At 60.9% G+C, this 21,076-nt stretch overlaps 2 protein-coding genes across 2 annotated transcripts; both read left to right on the top strand.

The window, feature by feature from the left end:
* The first annotated feature begins 16,026 nt into the window (after window positions 1–16,026).
* Window positions 16,027–19,498, top strand: LOC112948636. Its single transcript, XM_026040932.1, has 4 exons — window positions 16,027–16,133; window positions 16,729–17,147; window positions 18,937–19,351; window positions 19,471–19,498. Exons 1-4 carry the CDS (start codon window positions 16,066–16,068, stop codon window positions 19,496–19,498), a joined length of 930 nt encoding a protein of 309 aa, XP_025896717.1. The 5' UTR covers window positions 16,027–16,065.
* A 316-nt stretch (window positions 19,499–19,814) lies between these two features.
* Window positions 19,815–20,781, top strand: CDK5R2 (cyclin dependent kinase 5 regulatory subunit 2). The gene has a single exon (XM_026048842.1). It carries the CDS (start codon window positions 19,815–19,817, stop codon window positions 20,766–20,768), a length of 954 nt encoding a protein of 317 aa, XP_025904627.1. The 3' UTR covers window positions 20,769–20,781.
* The last annotated feature ends 295 nt before the right edge of the window (window positions 20,782–21,076 follow it).

The following is a 21,076-nucleotide window of genomic DNA, read 5'->3' as shown; positions in this document are numbered from 1 at the left end:
CCCATTTAATTCCAAATTTCTAGGTATATCTGGAAATGCTCTATCTTCCTCCAGAATACCTCATTCCCCTCCTCGTCTCACCCTGCTGCAGTGAGGAGCTAAGGAGAGACCTGCTGGGAGGGAATGTCCTGTCCATGCCCACCACGATGCCTCTGCCCCTTCCACACGTGGCCCGGGACATCCCCCCAGCCCCTGTGTGCACAGCTCCCACTCAGCACCTGCCGGGGAGAGCCACCCTCCCCGTAGCCACACGCGCATGAAAGAAGGGGTGCAGCCCATGCTGGGGTGCTCCRCGTGCCTGCACAGGAGTCATGGAATTGTACCTGGGACCCGCTGGGAGAGGAGAGCACTGCAAAGATGCATAACCCTCTCCTTGTACTGCCCGCGGTGGCAGCAGGGGCAGATTGCACAGGGTGCTGCAGTGGGGGACACCCGGGGAGCTGGGGTCCGTCCGGCGGCCCCCAGCCCTCCGCAGGGGAGCCAGCCCTCCGCAGAGGAATGCTCCAGCGCGCTGCAGCTGCAGGGAGGGGAGGCGCTTGCAGAGCGCCGTGGCACGAAGGCATGACAGGGCACGCTGCGCCGGACCGTGAATACCTGTCCCGGGCGGTTAGAGGCACCCAAGGCGTGTACGGATGGCGCAGAAGCGYGCGCCTCGTCAAGCCTGGGCAGCGGGGCTCCACCGGGAGGGGAGTCGCCTTCCAGTTTGCCCTCCCACTTGCGCTGGTGAACGGGGAGCTCCCCCGCGGGCAGCGACCCGCTTCCTCCTCGCGCCCTGCACGTAACACACGGCCCCGAGCGGCGGGAATGCCCCTCTGCTGCCTGGCAAGCGGGCTGCGACTGGGCCCGGCCTAAAGCTAGAGGCTGGCCTGGGTGGCCTCACTGGGTCCCTCCATCTCGGCTCGTAGAAATTCCCGAGGGAGCTGCCAAGGCCGAGCTCTTGCACTGCTCTTGCACTGCTCTTGCAGTGCTCTTGCAGTGCAAGGCGGTAAAAAGCAAGAAGAGAAGCACAAGTAGGAATTCCTGGTGGCTAGCCCCAGTTTACTCCTTGCAAGTGTGCGCGGCCCCCGTGGTCGGCATGCTTGTCATGTACATGGGGTCACATCMATGCAAGATTTCTGTCACTTTCTCACATCTCACTGTGCTTCTGGTGCTGCAAGACCCTGTTGCCTGAGATCAACTGCACCCCTCTGCCAAGCAGCCCTCCGTGAGTCTTTGCAGGTAGAGGTAGCACCATCAGCATGAAGTGTCTGTCCTGCTAAGTCTGCTTACTCACACTCTCTGCACCAGAGCAGGAGCAAATGTCATGCCAGAAGATCCCTGGGCTCTGTGTTCTCTTGTTGCCTCAGTCCAAGCACCAATACACCTACTCCTGGGGGCATCCCAAAGGGCTGATTTAGAACTGAACATGAGGAAAAAAGACAAAGCCAAACTCTGCAGCTGTTTGTGAGAGCTGTAGAAAGTGCCCACTGCAACATGGCTCTGCTGGTGGAAACTTTCTGCCATGGCAAGTGCTGGCTTGGGGGCCACCTTCCTGTACGAYCCCAAAGCAGCCTGCTCCCAAGCAAGGCATCCAACCTCAGCTCAGTGAGACTATCATGGACCAGAGTACAGCATCCTACACAGTGTAGCCTCAGCAGTTACAGATTTTCTGGGCTTGCCTCAGTCTTGTCAATGATTACTACACCCATGATGAGGAGGCTTCTCCCATCTTGGTCAGTGCAGAGGCCCATAGAGCTCAAGAGCGGCACTGCCGGTGCCAAATCTCTGCTGGGAGCTCCCAGGCCTCACTATCTCCTCGCTGGCATCAGCCTGCTCCTTGGCTGCATCCCTGCGAGGTGAGGCCTCTGCTGAGGTTCTTCCCGTGCTCCTCTCCACTGCTCTGCCTGAGCACAGTTGGAGAGTCAATTTGGGCTAGAAAGGAAGTGCAGAGGGGAAGCCTTGAGGAAATGTCCCTGGAGGCATCCCAGTCCATGTCTGGGAAGTGTCTAGTGCATCCCGGAGTGAAGGCAAACTCTGAATGGAGGCTGAGCATCAGCAGAGAAGCTAGGCATTTTTGCCAATGGTCTTGGGRACTAGAAGCTGTAGAGCTGAATTACGATGGGGTTTGTCCCCACTCAGCCCATGCCCAACCCCTGTGGGGCGTCCAGGCCGCAAAGGGGCTGAGCCACAGCCACAACCAGCCTGTGGTTCCCAGGGCGGCCGCCGGTGCTAGCAGTGATGCTGCTGGCTGCAGCTCTGAGGAGCACCCTGCCAGCCATCCTCTGCACACACAGAACAGGACCATGGCCGTGGCACCAAGACCTCTGGAGCAGAGAGGTCTGCGACATGTCGACACCTTAGGGGACGGGAGCAGGAGTGACTGCCGTGCCCAGGAACCTCCTGTATCCATGAGCGCTTGCTCTACATCCAGGGTCTTCCTGGAGCACATGCTGCTGGTGCATCCCAGCCACGTGTGCGCCTGTGGTGGGATGCCATGGGCCGCATCCACCCCATATTCCCACCTTGCCATTGCCATGGTGACAGGACACCGGCAGCTCCTGGCTCCCCATTGCCACGATGTTGCCACGGTTACAGCACGTCAGGATTTGGGCATTTGGCTCCATCCTTGTCCTTGCAGGGGAACGAGGGCTGCCCTTTCCCAGCAGGTGCCTGTGCTCACGCTTTGCCAGCCATGGCAAAGCCCCTTCACCCCGTGCAGACCCAAGGACCCCCGTTCCGTAGCCCTGGCAGCCCCGGCACACRGCAGGAGCGAGCCAGGCTCAGCGGGAGCCCGGGCTTGGCGGGAGCCCGGCTCTCCAGCTGCCTTCCCTCACCAGCTGCCTGCTTGTGGGGCTGCAAACAAACAAACAAACAGCCAGGCCCAGCAACTCATCCCCTCCTAACGGCTGCAATTAGAGCAAGGCAGCTGGTGAGCGGTGCCGCGCTTGAAACCTGGTGTGTAAACACGGCCCGTCTTTCTCTTCCACCGCTCCAGCAAAAGCCAGCTCCTTCAGGGGAGCAGTAATTCCAGGGCTGGCAGGAGGGGGTCCRCGTCACTGCGGTGAGGGCTGTGGCCAGAGACTTTCATCTTGGCCTTTTGATGCGGGGCGGGAAGAGAAGATGGCAGCTGGCAACAACACACCTGCTGCGTTGCCTGCTCCGAGAYGTTTTCCACCTACTAGGGGGGCAGCCAGGTCTACTGGTCCTTCCCAGCCCCAGGAGCAGCTGCCGGCACCCTCTTCCCTCACCAAGATGSGTCAAAGTGGACAGGGAGTCTCACTGAGCCTGTCCAGGGCTGGCCTCAGTGCTTCAGGAGTGAGAAGGGGCAACTCGTGTCCGGAAGAACCGGTGGCCCAGAGGCATGAAGTGGTGTCTGGGAAACATTGCTGCCCTCCTGGTTTCCTCACATGATCACTTCCAGGRCTGTGGCTGCTCCAGAGCCAGCTAACCAAGAGGGAATGCTCAGACATCTCGGTGATGGGCATCCTTTGAGATCTACAGCTATGGTTACCACAAGACCGAGGTGACCAAGGAGAAACCCTTCAGTGATGTCACCTCTTGCAGACTGAGTCCAGGCTGTGCYCTGTAAGATGGGCAAGAAGCACAAATACACCCAAACACATCCCTGTAGCAATGCCAAGCTCTGCACTCATAAAAGAAGTGTCACATGCCAGAGGCCAGGCTCTGGGCATGGCTTTTGCAGGACATGTGGTGCTAGGACTCATCCTGGAGCGCTCTCCATATAGTCCTGGTACTATGTTCTGGGACACTTGCATGCCCAAGGTGGTAGCTTTTGGACACCTCTGGGATTTTCTGGGCAGGGATTCATGCCTGGCTAGCAGTTGTGGGTGGGCAGGTGCTTCTCAGCCTTGTGGCTGGACCAGCCTTCCCTGTCCTRTCCTGACAAGGACCCTGTCCTGTGGAGGTGAGTACCAGCAGTGGTGGCTATCGGGTRGAAGCAGCACAAAAACCCTGCCTTATGCACCAGTGCCTTGATGTACTTGCATATGCAGAGCTAGGCTGTTAAATCCACTGCTCTGGACAAYCCCCAGCTCAGATAACTGCACTTGCTAGAACCCCCTTCCTTTGCCACTGCTCTTGGGGTTGTGATGCCCAGGGTGTCACGGTGTTGGCCCTGTGAGAAGCAGGGCAGGTGCCAGCAGCGCCCAGCCTGCCAGGCGAGCGACAGTGCCGGGCGAAGCGCGGAGGCTGCGCATCCGACTGCTGCTGACGTAACTCCTGGGAGGCAGCGGGAGCTGCCAGCGGGGAATTGGCCCGCKCCTCCTGGAGCACTCGCAGAGCCGTGCGGGGTGGAGGTAATCATTAAAAGCGGGCTGAGATAGGCTGAGCGCGGAGGGCAGGAGGCCAGCGAGGTGGCTGACACCTCAGCAGCGCTGGCTTCGTTTGCACAAGCTGGGCTTGGTTCACTACCCCCCCAGGCTTTTGTGCCTGTGAATTAACACCCCGTGCTGCAGGGATCACAGCTCTGCTGTGCAGAGCTTTGCAAGACCTTCCCTGGCAGCCTAGGCTCAGCACTGGAAGAGGGAGACACAGTGGGGCTGTTCCATGTTCATTCCCAGCGCTGGTGCTGGTGTGTCCATGCAAGCCAAACGTGCTGTGAGACCTCGGTGCTGCTCACAGCAGGAGGGCAGGCCCGCAGCTGTGCAGACCTGAGCATGGAGATGCTCTTGCAGGTGTTGTGTGGAGGAGCTTGGAGCCTCCTGCCTTCACTGCGGGATGGTGGGCATTGCCCGAGCATCTCCTGAGCCACCTTCACTAGGAAGCCAAGCTGGGGAGCCGGACCAGGCTGGAAGTTGCATCCCCCCAACTCCAGCCATGACCCGGCTTCCAGCATCACCAGCCAGAAAGGGAATAGCCAGCACTGCTATCTCCCTGGGAAAAAGGGACCAGCTCTTGCTTCTGTCAGCTCTCCTGGGCACCAGCATATAGCAGACATCTGGATTATGCACGAAGACACAATCATGCCCCACAGGCAGCCTTGGTCTCCCATTTTTCCAAGAGCTATGGGATGCCCCTGCCTGGGCTGTTGGTGTCACCCGACTCCGCACAGCGCTGGCTCCCAGGCACCCGGGGCCATTTCGGCAGTTGCACATCTCCAAAGCGGAGCCTCCTGTCCCACAGGAATAACCTGCCCTCGCCCTCTCCCCGACGCTGCCTCGCACACGGCCATGCTCAGAGCTGGAGCCGGGCTCTGTCTTGCTCACTGCCGTCACCCGCCAGCCTGCACGTCACCTGCTCACCTGACGGGCCAAACCTCCCTGCTCACCAGTGCTTCCAGCAAAGCAGCAAGTGTCTTCAGCGCCTTGGCTAGCTGCAGGAGATACTCAGCACCTCCGAAGCTGCCTGGTCTAAGTTTACACAGGARACTAAACACAAGGGTCCATGCAATGGCCTCACTAGCTGCACGAGGTTGCACAGCATCTCATGGCATCCCTGCACCTCCCCCTGGTGCCACCTTGGTCTCCAGGGTCTCTCTGAAAACTGCCGCTCTGCAAAGCACTGCAACCACCTTACCAGGCTGTGCTCACCCTGGCTCCGTGGCCTCCTCACRGCCTGGTACTGCTCTCTGCCCAGGCTCCCTGGGATGACTCGTGACCCATGTAGTCTGTTTGCCAGGCTCCTGCCAGCTGATCTTTCCCAACAGATACGGCTCTTCCTTTAGGGGCTGGCTRCCAGTTATTATCCTGCAGACCCCTCATCCGCACCATCATCCTCCCCACAGACAAGCATGAGGCTCAAGAGCCCCAAGCTGCCTTGGCCCTGGTGGGCAGCGAACACGAACTCTTTTCCAGGGCAGAGCTACGAACTTATTTGCCTCTTGATTCAGGGCACGCTCTCCGCTTCCACTATCAAAAAGCCCTCCAKGGAAGAGAAAGACAAGGGGAAAATCCATCCATGAGCAGAAGGACCTAGCACTTGCAGCAGCCAGATAACACCCGGCAGAACAAGACAAGGAGCCTGGGAGCGATGTCTCTGTATCTGCTCGCTTCCTTGGCCATGGCTCCTTGGCCAGTTGGCTCCCTGGCCTGCCCGAGCCCAGGATCTGCCTCTCCCGCAGCCTGTGAGCCCCGGGGCAGCGTGCAAGGAGTGACAGGTGAGTTGGCAGGAGCAGGGGGCTGAGTTCCCTCGGCGCTTCTTCAAAACCAAGCCCTTTGTAAACAGGGTTTCTGCTGTGACGAACCTGCAGACATCAAGGAGAAGTAATTTGCTGGAATCCTTCTGGCCAGGTGCGTCCCGACGCCCACCTGCCCTTCTCGCCTGTGCGGACAGGAGACACGTGCTCTGATGTTTCCYGACACCCGGCACTGCTGCTGGCTTGTGGTCTCTGGGAACGCTCACGGGGGCTGGGTTTATTTCTACCCACACACCAGCTGGGAGCTGAGGCCTCGGAGCCCACGTGTGGGCATTAGCTTGGGGGTTGCCCTTCCCAGGACACAGGACAYGAGATACTAAATGTGCAGGGTTTTGCAAAATGTCCCAAGCCAGATACAAACCCAAACCAGCTCTAAAGAGAACAGTGATGCTCTGCCCGTCCCTTGCTCCTCATCCCCACAGCTCTTGAGCATCCTTTAGATTTTGGCAAGTCCTATTGCCTATCCAAGCTTCCCTTGCCTGCTTCCTTGGCACCAGCCTGCTCTCTGCTCTGACTGGCGCTGCCGCAAGCACAGCCGCGAGGGGATGGGAGCRAGATGTGCATCCCCCCGCGCCTGGCGAGGCCCCGGCGCGCTGCGCCCTAGCCGGGCTCCGTGACCGCCGCGCTCAGCACGGAGTGCTGACTTGGCTGAACGCAGGCCAGGAGAGCTGCTGCCCTCCTGCAGCACGAGCAGAGGCTGCGAGCAACGCAGCCGCAGCCGCCGGGAATCCGATGGCAGCAGCATCCCACCGATCCCGGCTCCCGCCGCCCTCCTCAGGCCCCGGCTGGCTGCACATGGGCTCTGGAAACACCCTCTCTGCGGCTTCCCTCCTAATAACGAGAGGATGACGCCATCTGCGCAAGCTGTTCCTACGGGAGGAATGTCCTTTTTTCCCGTGCCATGTCGCGGCCAGATAAGTAGAGGCCTTGGGCTTGGCGGCCCCTGCACAGATCGCTGTCGCAAAGTGAACCTTCCACATCTGGCCTGAATGGGCCACAGCTGCCAGCCCTGTCCCCTCCCTCTTCCCAGCCCATCGGGGGCAGCCAGCACAGCACAACCAAGGCTGGGGGTAGCGGGACCAGCAGGGGAGAGGCTGGACGTGCTGGGGGGCACTGGTCCCGCGGCAGCGTGCAGCCTGGGGGGCAGGAGGCCCTAGAGCTGCTATGGGGCAGATGACCCTTCCGCAGCCTGGGAAGGGCCCCTCTGGCTGTGTCATGGGCCTCATACTGCTGCAGGTCCCCTCATGGCTATATTGCTTTTCTATAGGGGAGCAACTACAAGGCATCCCCTCTCACCCTTATACAGCTGCAGGGGACCTATTTATCCTCTTATAAAGAGCCAGCCTTTTGCCTGCCAGCCTCCAGTCCTCTCCCCTGCACTGAGAGGATCCCCCCGGCTCCGCGTGCCTGCGCCTTGCAGGAGGCTGCACACGTGCACCGCGGCACGGCAGCACGCGCTGCAGCCTCGCTGCGTGCTCGGGGCTCTGCCAGCTGCTCCCGCGGGCGCAAGGAAAGGTGCCTCAGCCCTGCCAGCCCCGGCCTGCCGCGGAGATGTGTTGCCTTCAGCGAGAGCAAAGTGTCCCCGGCTGAACCGGCCCCGCGAGGGCAGCACAGTGACAGCGCACGCTGCATGCGCAGGTGACAGCCACGGCAGTGCCTGCTGCCAAGGCTCCCCCTTTCTCACTGGGTCCTGCTTTACCAGCCTGTGGAGTAGAGCCTGGGTCGCGTAGCCTGTTCCCTGTATCCCCCGGCCTCTGCGCTGCCTTTTCCAGCACATCTGGTGCTCCGAAACGCTGCCGTGGCAGATGTCCCCTGCACATCAGCCAGCAGGCAGGCAGCGGAGAGAGGCGGCCTCCAGCATTCCCAAGGTGCCCGGGGGCAGGCAGGGATGTTCAYGCGTGTGCACATGTGTGCATGCGTGTGCAGCACGTGTGTGTGCGTGTGTGTGTGTGAGCATCCGCTGCCCTCTGCTGAGTGAGCCTGGGCAGCTCCTCACAGCTCGTCGCAGCAGGTTCACCAGGCTGAGCCCGTGTGCCCCATGCGCTGCCTGTCCCRGCCAGGCTGGGCAGCTGCACTGCTGTCCTGGGTGCAGGCAGGTTCCTTACGGTCTGCTTTCCCTCTGTCCAGCCCGTTCTCCAACCCTGGCTAAGGGACCATGATGCAGGAGAGTGAAGTGCCTCGCAGCTCCAACCAAGCAGGTGTGTGTGAATCAATAGAGACCAGAATTAATGACCAGTCGGGTGTAAGGGGATACCAGCATCCCTGTCCAAGCCCTCTGCACCAAAAGGCACAGAAGGAAATTCARTCACTGCCTCCAGCAGCCTATGCTCCCCTCCATCACATGCCAGAGGATAAGTGCCCAACCTRTACAGTATTCAGCTGGGCTGTGACAGTGGGGTCCAGCCGGGCACTGTCCCTGTGTGCTGGCAAGCACAGTGATGCTGAGAGCAAAAGGGAGGCAGCAAGCCCAGGTCAAGCCACCCACCCCTGCTCACTGGGGTCTGCAAGAAAAGGCTTTGCCCCCTGAAGGATCTTGGGGTGTCTCTAGATGCCTGATGGGTGCTGTTCCACTCCCCATATGCAATGTATTCCCTTAGTACCTCTTAAACGGTCCAATTAATTCAGAGCCTCTGGAGGAAAGGACGGGGAAATCTCTGGTTACATTCGCACTCCCAGGGCATCCCCTCGCACAACAGCATCACTGTCCCCATGGAAATTACTAGCACTGTCCCTATGTGATTTTTGGCTTGGGCTAATTAGCACTGATCCAGGCAATGCCAGCTCATGATTTGAGAGCTGGCCTGAGTCAGGGACAGCCCCTTGGCACGCGGACAGTCCCTAGGCACAGGCTCCCCRTTTACAGGATGCATTTGACAATTTGGGGTGACGCTTAGCCACGTATTTACTGGAGCATCACAGTGTCCCCAGAGGGTTCAACCCTGGGAGCTTGCCGGGCACTGCCAGCCCTCTCCGGCCATGCCAGCACAGCAAGGACCACATTCGGCTGCCACATGGGAGGACGGGTGCACGGGCACATCTGTGCGCCCATGACGAGCTGCACTGTCCCCCTTGGCCGTGGGCGCGCGCGGGAGCGTGCCGGGCTGCGTGGGTGCTGCACGGGACTGCGCCAGCGCTGCCCATGTGCCTGCACGTGTGCCAAGCAGCCGTCAGAGTGCCAGGCACCCCTGCCTCCCTGGCCGCCTTAGAGATGGCTGCGTTTGAAAGCATTTTTTCCCCGTTAGCCACCAGATCCCACTCGGAGAAGAAAAGGAACTGGGCGCTTTATCTTCATTAGCAACTCTCAGGGTGGCTTTTGTCCAGGTGACACTTCCTCCGCCCCCGCTCTTACCCCGTGTCCTCACTCGTTAGCYCTTATGAGCTGGGCAAAGGTCCAGGCTCTCCTGCCACCCTGGTCCTGGCAGACACCAGCACCCCTAACCCTGGCAGACATCAACACAACCAGCCCCAGCTCCTCTCTCGGGAGAGAGCGAAGGACTTCATCTTCCCCTGTCTACTTGGGGAGAACCAGGAGTCATTTTTGGCCCCCAAAGGCCCCTTTGGTTGCAGTTTGATCCCATGTTTGGGGCTGCCTGAGGATCTGGAGGGGCTCGGGGAAATGGAGGTGGCTCCACAGGCAACCGCCCCAGCAGGACGGAGGGGAGTGGGCTGCAGGCCGCCCTTCCCCTCGGAGCTGTGTGTCACTGGGAAGCATTCAGCCCGCAGCCATTAATACCCGGTAACCATGACAACCGGCAGGGAGCTGTCATCCTGTCCCCAGGCTCCCACCGCCGGGGTCCCCGTGCAGGGAGGCAGAGGGGTGTCCGGGCAGCAGCCTCCCTTGGGTCGCAGCCACACGTGGGTCACTGCCGAGGCTGGGGACAGCGTGTGGCAGTGGTGGCACAGCTCGCTCTGTGCAGGGTGTCGGGCCAGGGTGGCTCCTGCTGGGGCCAGGACAGGGTGCTGGTGCCCTGGGGAGGGCTCTGGGGAAGGTGGCAGCCGGGATGGCCTCTGCCAGGACCCCTCCTGCTAGCCCCAAAGCTGGGGGGTTCACAGAGACAGCGAGGGGGGTGTCAGGGAGCCGCCTGCCTTAGGTAACATTCCTTCCCACTTAAAAGGAGCCATAAATCATTCACTCTTTATTAAAAGCCCTGCCCGACTGGGAGAGAAATGTCAGGAACATAAATCAGGCGCACTGCTCTCTCGCAAGGGTCCTGCCTTGCCAAGGGGTGCAAAGTAGGGACGGCTGTCTCCACCATCCCCGGGAGGGCATGGCAGGGCCCTGCTCTTGGTCTGTGTCCTCACGGACAGGGCAGGGGGGTGAAGCCCAAGGCCAGGGACAGGAGCTCTGGAAAGTCCAGCCTCCCCATGCAAAAGGAGTAGTCTGGAGAGAAAAACAGCACCCACGAGCTGTCGAAGGGCTCCCTACTTCTGCCTCCCTGGGCACCCACAGGGCCTGGGCAGCATCCCGGCCAGAAGAGGGATGGCAGGAATCTGTACGGAGGATGCTGCGAAGGTGGCAATGCGGCTCCTGCAGCGGCAAACGAGCTCCTGGGATGCTGATAGCTGCGCGACTGAGCCGGCAGCTGCAGGCAGAGAGCACCCTCTCCTGGGCCGCGGGAAAGGAGATCTCACCTCCCTCCCGCCTTCCCAGGCGGAGTGTGTGTCCAAGGACCAGACATGGTGACGGCCACTGCCTCTGCGCAGGCACCCRGCCTTTGCTCAGGAACCAAAGACCCCAGCTGAAGCCGAACACACACAAGCCGAAAGACCGCGACCCCTCGCYGTGCATCAGGATTTGGGGCTAAAGGACAGCGACTAGGCTCATTTTGTCCGCGTCATTGGAGCATCCTTTCCTGAGGACCAAGGACCAGATGCACTTTGCAGGAATGTCTGCGTGTGCCTCCCACTTGCATGGGGTGGTGCCAGGGCTGGGCCGGGACGGCAGGACAGAGCCCGGCTGCAGACGGACTTGCTTATGCAGCATGGAAGAAGCCTGCACAGAGGTAGCCGTGCCTGCTGTCTCCTGTTTTTCCAGTTAGATGTGTGGCTTAATATAGCAGCACTTATGTTGTAAAACATCACTCATAAAATACACAGGATGTGCTGTGTGGGAGCATTCGCAAGCCAATCCCCATCTGCTTTTTGATGTCAGCTTGGATATCGCAGCGTCCTGGCAACGGCTGCTCCCTGCGCTCTGCATGCAGCGGGGCCGAGCCTTGCTGGCGTGCAAGYCTGCAGAAGTGTCCCGGCTTGGAGCACCCATCCTGAGGTGTGTGCCCAGAGCCGAGGGGCTGCTGCTGGGAGCAGGGTTCCGTGCAGCCTCCCTGCGGCAGGAGCAAGGCAGGTCTCTCCCCAAGGCAGAGCGCTCTCTAAGCATCCCGGTGAGTGCTGTGGCCTTCGGCAGCTGCCATGGGCACTGAGTCCCTGGGAGCAGCCTGTAGGAGGGATCAGTGCCACTTCCAGCATTTACCATAGCATTATTCCCATCAGCATCTTTGGGCATTACCATGGGTGCAGCAAACTTTGTAGGGGCCAACTGACCTCGGGGCCAAGCTGTATTCATAGGACAGAGGGTCCAGGCTTGGTGACAGAGGAGATGTTTGGCAGTGAGAGCTACTAAAGCGGGGACTCGTGTGCAAGGCACTAGCATGTCTCAGTCTGTGCTGTCTGGGAAAATGCAGAGCTGGTACCACTGGAGACAGGAGCATGGAGCAGGAACAGTGGGCATGGCAGAGCACGGCAACTGGGAGAAGCGCAACTGGGAGAACGGGCAGCAATGGGGGCAGCCACTGGCACTGCCAGCACTGGCCGYGTACACTGAGGATGCAACAAGTGGCTCTGCGATGGGCTCTGTCTCCCCCAGCATCACAGCTGCACACCCGCATTCCAACCCAGCTCTGACATTGCGGGAAACCTCTGTCCTTGGCTATTCCCAGCTGCGCTGCCCTTTCTCCCATGGCTTCCCCAGAGAGGAGGAGGCTGCTTCGAGGCAGCTGCCTGGGCAAAGTCAGGACACAGTGGGGCAGTTCTGTGCAGTCAGGCATCGCCACGTGCGGGTGCTGAGTGCCCGGGTCCCATCAGGCACACAGGGAAGGGCTTGGCTCTGCAGGGTGCCACATGCTGCAAAAAGAAGGGGCAGCCAAGGAAGGCTGATCCTCCTATCTCAGCCCTGGCCCCAGCTGGGTGGGAATTGGCTGAGGGGAGAGCAAGGAGGCGAGTGAGAAGGAGATGAGATGTTCTTGCTTGGGAAAGCGCCGGGACTCTTCCATCAAAGGGAAGGAAGCCCTAGGCAAAGGTCTCAAGCTTTCATGAGCCGCTTGCTGCAAACCCAGCCCCCGTAGGTCTGTTTTTCCTGGCTCAGGAGAGCCCATAAAACGCAGCGCTGAGCCGGCCCGCGCAGCGCGGCTTCCCTCTCCGCTGCAGGGCATGCGGCGGGGCCGGGTCGCTGCAGCCAGGGCGCTGCAGGACCGGCAGGGGCCACCGGCTCCGCACGGCTGCTGGCCCATGGCCAGCCTGCAGCCAGAGCCCGGCTGGGGAGAAGGGACCAGATCCGGCAACCAGGCGCACAGCTCCCATCTCCTTCCCTGGGCTCCCCAGGTCCCTGCTGGAGCCTTGGAGGAACTGGGGGTGATGGACAGCGGCCACGGCTCCAGCACAAGGGGATCTCAGGGAGCCGTCTCAGCGGCTCTGGCACCTGGGAGCAGGTCTCAGCTCCAAGACAAGGCAGAAGGGGCATGGCTGGGTGCTGCCACCGCAGTGGGCCACCTCACACCCCAAAGGCTCTGCTCAGCCCAGGCAGTGTCTCTCCCCGCTGGGCTGACCCAAGCTGCCCTGTTGTTTCCCACGTTTTCTCCTGCCTATCACTGTCATATTTTGCATTTCTCCCTCTATCTTATCTCCCCGTTGGCTCACCCCTTCGCAGCTGGGCTCTTGTTTTCCTTCTGCCCTCTCCCTTGTGCCCCAGCCCCACCTGCTCCTGCTCCAGCCCGGCTCCCGTGCTGAAGGACCTCGAGGCAAGCCCCTGATAAGGGCCAGACCAAACAAGAACCTTTTGTGCCGCACTGAGCTCATYCGGAGGAGCAGGGAGACGGCCTGGCCTGGGCAGAGCAAGAGAGGAGCAGGAGGGACCTGTCGGTGCGTTGCCTCCACACAGTGTCCTGACGTTGCAGCAGCTGCCTTGGTTTTCCTAGCTCTCCAGCAATCCTTGCTCTTTGCATGCTCCCAGAAGCAGCCCTGCGGCTGGGCAGGGAGACAGGATCTTACTGAGGGCTGAGCCAGGAGCAGGGGCCTCGTCAGGGCCCTGGGAGCCGTGTATCCCACTGAGAGGTGCTGTCAGCGCCGAGCCCTGTGTGCACAGCGGGGCTGGCAGGCAGCAAGTGCAGGGAATAAAGCTCTCCCCCCTTTCAGCCTGCTGCTGGGTTAATATTCCCTCTAACGACAGACGGCTCCTTTTATCCCCTCTCACACTCCCGCCAGTGATTTAATCTTGGAACAAGCCGTGATTATTTCCTGTACAGCTGCCTCCCTCACTTTCAGACTGGACCAAAGCCCCAGGCTTCACATCATCCCACCGGGAAGGGAAAAGACCCTCCTCCAGAGTCCCAGCTCAGGCACGACCCAGCACAGGAGAGCTGTCCTGTCCCCTGGCCTCCTCCTCTCTATCTGTCACACACAGTGTGACCAAGGGCCCAGCAGCCGGRACCAGGGAGCCATGAGGGGACAGAGGAGGGACAGCCTGGGCTGGGACGCCTGCATGGGGCTGTTGAGCACCCGGGCATGCAGTGGGGCCAGAAAATTCTGTGGGTCACTCAGAGTGTCCTCTGAGTCCTGGCACTCCAGCTTCATGTGCTGCGAGAGGCTGAAGGCTGTGGGATGGCAGCGGTGGGTCTCAGACAGGGTCGCTGGAGTCAGCACAGTGAGACCAGCAACACAGACCTTGTCTGGCCCTGGACAACTCCCAGGAACACTGGGGTTTGAGAGAAGGAAGTCAGCACTAAGCGAGCTCATGTAACCTTATGTTCTGGGGTTGGGACATCATGAGCCTCTGGAGAATCCCTTTCCTCTGGGAGCATCTCCTGCCCCGGGGGAACATCAGGCATCACAGCATTGGCCCCAGAGCAGCTGCTGGCATGGCCTGCAGCAGCCTGCAAAACSTCGGAGGACCAGGGCTGGCCCCGGGCCACCAGCAGCACCAAAGCACAGGGGTGCAGCTCCACCTGGTGGGCAGCAAGGTCCCCCCGCCCCGCCAGGGTCCCTGCCACCCCCACCCCAGCCACAGGCAGCAGGAGAGGGCACCTGAGAGCCAGAGCCAGCCGCACTTCTCCTGTCCCCGCTGGGGAGGGGAGATGGGGACAGCAGCCTTGCCCTGGGCTTTTGTGCAGCGCCCGCCTGCAGATGCACGAACGCACCTCTGCCCGCAGCACCTGCGCCGAGCGGAGGGATGGAGCTGGCCGTGCCCCTCCGCCGCTTCCACCTGGGCTTTGCAATGCCCCTCTCTGGCCCCGTGGGAGCCAGGCCCGTGTGACACCCCCTCCCCGAGGGGTCCCCAGCCCCGGGGCCACTCCTCTCCGTGCGGCAGAGGGGCGGTCAGGGTGCAGGGAGCCGCGCGCAGGGACACTGCTGCCCCGCAGCCGAGGGGACCCCTGTCCCCGCCGCAGCGCCCCGGGCTGTCCGGTCCCGGGGGCGGGCGGCCGGGCCCCGCTCGGCCCGGCAGCCGCGAGAGGGCAGCAGCGCCCCGGCCTTGGGCAAGCGGGCGGCCCCGGGCCCGCTCCCGGCTCCCAGCGCCGGCACCGGGGGCCCTGCCTTGCCCCTGTGCTCCGTGCCAGGCGCGGGCAGCCTGGCCCCACGGAGGCGCGGGAGTCTTCAGCCTCCTCATCCTCCTCTTCCTCCTCCGCAGCCACCCCTGCCTGGCTGCTCCTGCCCCGCACGCCAGGCAGCCTTTACCCAGGAGAGTAACAGTGCCACCTGCACAGGTACAAGGGCTGTGACCAGCATATCCCGCTTGGAGGCTACTGGTTTTGTGGAGCCTGTCTTACGGAAGCCTTGCTTTCTTCTAATTGCCTGCAGAAGGGAGCTTTAGGACCTTTATTAATCTCTACAGCTTTGGCTGGGCAGACTTCAACCACCACAAGATTGTACAAATGCAGTAACAGACATAGGGACCTCCCATGGCTATATCAAAATGTCCACACAAAGCTGGGAGCTTCTCCTTCCCTTGAGGGCTTGGGCAGCAGCAGTTCTGGGAGAGATGTGGGCTGTGAGCATGGCCCTAGCAGCAGTCSCGGGCCTTGTCCCAAGCCCACAAGGGGTGCTCATCTCCCACCACATCCCCAGGGGCTGCCCAGCACTGTTGTGCTGTGCAAGGGTCCCTCTCTGCCCAGAGCTCATGGAACTGTGGTGTCTTTGACAGCCAATTCAGGGTTGGCTTTAACTCGTGTGGTTTCCACCCAGAGGAGCTGGGTGTCTCTCTGGCTTTCAAAGCCCTTCCTAGTGCTGCTGCTTGGCAAATGGGAGGACAGAAATAGCTTCTCTCTAGCGGCTGCAGCCAGGCTGCTCTAGTCAGTCGTGCTCTGCTCTGCTGCATAAACCCAGGGCTACCCTCAAAGCAGGGACTAGACAAACTTTTCTAAACACACCTATCCCTTCCCCAGCCCACCCTCACTCACATTAACACAGGATGACTTGGCAAATCCAGATCACCACAGGTGCAGCCCCTCTCCCTTGAGAGTCATCCTGATAAAAGGGAGAACTAGAGGAGGACTGGTTACTGCTACTTGATGAGCAAAGGAGAAGAGAGGAGCTCCTGGGCTGGGGTCAGTGTCTGTCAGGGTACTCTAAGGCATAAAGCAATTTCTTCAGCCTGAGTTCTGCAGATCACCTGTCAGCCCAGGGCTTCTCAGCTCAAAGTTCAGTCATAAGTTGTCCTGCATGATATGTGTGTGAGGAGGGTGTGCTGTAGATACCGGAGCTGCCAGTCCTGCTCGTCAACAGCTTCTGAGAGGTGAGTGGAGACCCTGAGCTCCCTTTCTGTAGGAACTCCTCCTTTCAGAGAAGTAAGGSATGTACTTCTTCCTTGTTCTGGAGTGGGCAGGGAGATATGCTAGCCGCCTCAACCAGAACCTCTTACAAGTGTTGTGGCCAGTAGCTTTACATTCTGGAAGGGAATTAGGATTAGAACAGAGGTCCTATGACCTTCCTCATGCCTGGGATCTTACTATGTCCTGGAGTAGCTGCCTGTGCCCAGGCTGGGAGCCTGTACATCTCTGTGCTGCAGCCCCAGCACAGCAGCACCATGTGAAGATGCTCTGAGACAAGGTAAGGGGTGGCACAGGTCTGACCTTAACCCCTGTGCCCACCTGCACATGGATAAGCAGAGCTGCACATCTCTGCCACGGGTCTCTGGTTCCCTGCTTAAGACCTGACCCACTTGCTGCTTCGCGCAAGGGGAAATTTGTGCTGCACCCAAGCTCCAACAAGTAGAGCAATTTGGTAACCTAGGCTGAAGGGGGGCTGAAAAGAAGTCCCATTCTCTCTTTGCTGCTGTTTGTAGCCATGACTGGTGCCAAGCTGCAGCTGATGTGTGTGTTGTCCCACAGAGGCATAATGACCTTTAGTAGCAAYGCTCCTGGGAATGCTGGTAATATCCCAGCAAAGTCCAACCACGAATGGCTGAAGATTCCTCCACAGGCAGGAGCCTGTACAGCMCTGACACTGACAAGGGCAGGACCTTTTCTCCCTGGCACCCCTGGGTATATTTTCCAGCTGCTTGGAATGAGAATTCCAATTCCATGGAGCAGGGAACACTGCCTTTTCCTCCTCCTCTCCACTGTCTCATGCTGCTCCAAGCTGCTGGGAGCTGAAGAGTTAACCAATGCTGAAGGGAAGAGAACAGCAAAGATGTCCCCAAGGCTACRGCTTGTGCTGTATCATTGCTTGCCAGCCTCCAAGCTGGGGCCTGAAGAGGGAGAGAAGATCCTCCTCCCCTCTATCACATGGCAGAGCAGGTGGCACCCAGGTAAGCTGCAAAACTGCTTCTTTGCCTGCACAAGGAGCTCATTTCTATGCTCATTGCCTCCTAGTCCCAGAGATTTTGCAGGAGGCCTTCACCACCCACAGCTATCTCTGAGGCAGCAGCACTGGCCCGGGCAAGGACTATGTACCCACTGACTGTCTATAGCCCAGAGCTGCTTCTCCAGGACACRATCTGCTCGGGAGGGACAGCAACAGGCAAGAAGGGAATACTTGGCCCTGRAGCTCTCATGCTTCCCAAAGCCAGAGCCTTGGGCTGCAGCTCAGAATGGCTCTAGGCTGGATTTTTAAACAGACTGCAGTCAAATTTCCCCTTCTGGGAGCTGTAGGAGGCTTCACACATCGAGCTGTTCAATGCTGGTAACCGCAAGCTTAACTGGGGGAGGCGAGGGAACTTTCTGGCTTGGTCCTCTGTGTAAATGGCTGCAAAACCCAACTCATCTCTGCTGAATACAAATAACCTTTCTTAATGAGTCTGGGGAAGTCAATTTGGGAGAGATCACATGGGGGAGTGGGGGTGGCTTTATCAAATGAAGCAATTGGAGAACAATTTTTCTGCAGCAGGAGCAAGCAGGATGCAGGAGGAAGGTCTCCATTTCCTCACTGGCAAAATTCAGCTGTGGGTTCTTGCCGAGGCCATGTTGGTACCTCAGAAAGCCAGTCCATCCTCAGACATGTGAAGAGAGCAGGCTTCTTGCTATCCTTTCACTAGGGCAGGGTTCCTGTATTTTGGTTTGGTTGAAGGCAGCTCTGAGTCTGAAAAAGCTGAGTAGGCTTCATCAGGAACCTTGTCCTGACCTTTTCCGTTTGTATTTTTACCCCCTTTATCTTACATCCCTCTTCTGTCCTCAAATCCTACTATTTCAGGCCAGCCCTTGGGTGGGTGATGCTGGCCCAGATCTGCTTTGAATCTGCCCACCTCCATGTGTGCGTTTGCATCTCTGTTCTGCRCAGAGGCCATCGAGGGCTGAGGGCTCTGCCCACAGCAGAGGAGATGCAGGAGTGGGGATTTGCTCCTCTTCTCAGCTGGTGCCAAAAGGGCACAGCCTCTGTCCTGCCCCCAGATTTCACTTCAACCCCAGGCACTGGGAGGTGGGGTGGGAGTGAAGCCCAGCCTGMGCTTTCCTTTCAGACACCTTCAGCATCAGCAGTGCGGGAGGAAGCAGGGGGGCTGGCTTAGCTCCTCCTGGCTGATTATTCATTGCTGCCTGTTAGCCCAGATCCATCCTCCTTCGGCTACATGCTGGCACTGACATGTGTTAATTTTGCACATAAAATGCTGTATCAAAATGCATCATTGAGATGTTCTCCCTGAAACGCTTCCCAGCTGCCTCTCTCTGCCTMGCACTCACTTTACATGCAGGAGCAGTCCAGGCAATTGGGGTGTTTTGTTCCTAAATGGATGCCTGGCAATAGCTATATAAAAAATAAAATAAAAAGAGCTGCAGAATCAATCCTCCAGCTCATCAGAAATATGAGGGAGGGAGGGAARGCAGCTCTTGCAAGGGGCAGGGGAGCCAGCAGACAGAGAGTGCAGATTTTGTTGGTGTTCTGCTCTGGAGAGGCAGAAGCAGCATCTGTGCACATGGCTGGTTTAACATGTGCCATTTTGCAGTGATGCAGAAGCATCTCTCCCATGTGCCCTGAGCGCTCTGCGAGCCTTGGGCAGGGGGGTGGCTGGGGTTGTTTCAGGGGCCCAGGGAGGGTCCCTTTCTCCAAGGTCCTTGACGTTTTCTCAATGCTGGTAATAGCATGGTTGTAAATCTCCTTTCCAGGACTGAAAATGCAGAGTGGGAGCAAGAGTGGGARAGGGAAACAGCACCACGTTTGTGCAGCACGTGCTGGAGCTGTTGTCCCCAGCTTGGAGTCAGCCATGGAGAGCCAGGCTTCACCTGCATTCCTGCAATGGTTTCATTCCCAGGAGACCTGGGGGCTCTCTGCCAAGGCCAGCCCCCTCCCTGGGGACTATCAAGCCATCAGCCAGAGTTTCTCCAGCCCTAACCCCTCCCCAGTAGCCTCCCCACTGATGAATCCCACCCAGCTCTTACAGTTCCCATTGTCACCCTCCCCTCAAGATTTGCCCACGTTTCTGCCCGGTCGTGTGGCCTTGGCTGCCTCCACAATATGCCACTTGTGGAGCCCCTTCGGGGTGCTCTGCTGGGAGGCTTCATCCTTCATCTCGGGAGTGATGCAATGTGCAGCTGCCTGCAGAGCTTGCAAGGGCTCCGCGGCCCCGCTCCTCGCCCGGCTCGCCCCCCGTTTCCCTACCAAGGGGGCTGGCGCCGTGTCCTGCCGCGCTGCCCCGGCAGCCCCCGGCCCCAGCCCGCCGGGGGCTGAGCGGCGGCGGCGGAAGGTCACGCCGGGGCGGCGGCGGGGCCGGGCCGGACCCCCCCACACCCCCCCCCGCCGCCGGGGGGCGGGCCGCACCGGGCGCCCGCCGGGCTCCCATTGGCTGCGTGCGGCGGGGCGGGGAGCGGCGGGGCCGCGGCTGGCTGCAGCGGCGGGCGCCGAGCCCAGAGCGGGCGCGGCGGAGCATCCTCGGGCACCGCGGCCCCGGTGCGGGCCGCCTCCCCCGCAGTCCCGCGGCCTCCTATGGGCGGTGCCGGCTGCCCGGCCCCCGCGGCGCTGCACGCGCGTCCCGCTCGGCCTTAGCATGGGCACGGTGCTCTCGCTGTCCCCCGCCGCCTCCTCGGGCAAGGGCGGCGGCGGCGGGGGGCTCCTGGCCGACAAGGCGCCGGGCAAGGTGCCGGGYAAGGGCGAGAGCCGGCTGAAGCGCCCCGGGGTGCTCATCTCGGCGCTCACCTGGAAGCGGCTGGTGGCCGCCTCGGCGAAGAAGAAGAAGAGCACCAAGAAGGTGACGCCGAAGCCCGGCGGCGGGGCCCCGGGGGGGGCCTCGGGCCAGCCCGACCCGCTGGTGGTGCAGCGCAACCGCGAGAACTTGCGCAAGTCCCTCGGGGGRCCGCCCGACGGCGCCAAGCAGGGCCCGCTGGCCGTGCCGGTGCCCACGGTGCCCTCGGCGCCGCAGGAGCTGCACCCGGGCTCCGGGGGGGGCAAGCCGCCGCCGCCGCCCGCCAGCCGCGCCCCGGGCTCGCCGCGCCGCGTGGTGGTGCAGGCGTCCACCGGCGAGCTGCTCCGCTGCCTGGGGGACTTCGTGTGCCGCCGCTGCTACCGCCTGAAGGAGCTGAGCCCCGGCGAGCTCATCTCGTGGTTCCGCAGCGTGGACCGCTCGCTGCTGCTCCAGGGCTGGCAGGACCAGGGCTTCATCACCCCGGCCAACCTAGTGTTCGTGTACCTGCTGTGCCGGGAGGCGCTGCGGGGCGAAGACATCGGGAGCCAGGCCGAGCTGCAGGCCGCCTTCCTCACCTGCCTCTATCTCGCCTACTCCTACATGGGCAACGAGATCTCCTACCCGCTCAAGCCCTTCCTGGTGGAGGGCGACAAGGGCCGCTTCTGGGAGCGCTGCCTGGGCATCATCCAGCGCCTGAGCGCCAAGATGCTGCGAATCAACGCGGACCCGCACTACTTCACGCAACTCTTCCAGGACCTCAAGAGCGAGGGCGAGGGCGGAGACGGGGCCAAGCACTGGACGATCAGCCTGGACCGCTAGGAGGTACCGGGCCCCCGGCGCCGGGGGCGGAACGGGCCGCGCACGGCGGGCCGGGGGAGGCGGAGGACTCCCGGCTCCTTCCCCCCTCCCCGGCCACCAGCGCCGCGGAGACGCTGCCTGGACCYCCCCGTGCTCCGGATCCGGCCGCTGCCCCGGCTCCCCGCCGCAGCAAGGGGCTGCGCTCCGCCACAGCGAGACGGCGGCGACGAGCGGAGTGGGGTGGGGGCGAGGGGGTCCCCTCCCGTGTGCGCGATGGGAAGGGCGGGGGGGCTGGCGGCGAGCGGAGGCTCCTGCATATGTTTTCTCTA

Source organism: Nothoprocta perdicaria, unplaced genomic scaffold, assembly GCF_003342845.1.
Source record: "Nothoprocta perdicaria isolate Ctin4 unplaced genomic scaffold, notPer1 scaffold_0, whole genome shotgun sequence".
Taxonomy (NCBI): Eukaryota; Metazoa; Chordata; class Aves; order Tinamiformes; family Tinamidae; genus Nothoprocta; species Nothoprocta perdicaria.
The sequence above is the reverse complement of the archived record's forward strand: the minus strand, read 5'-3'. Positions and strand labels throughout refer to the sequence as shown.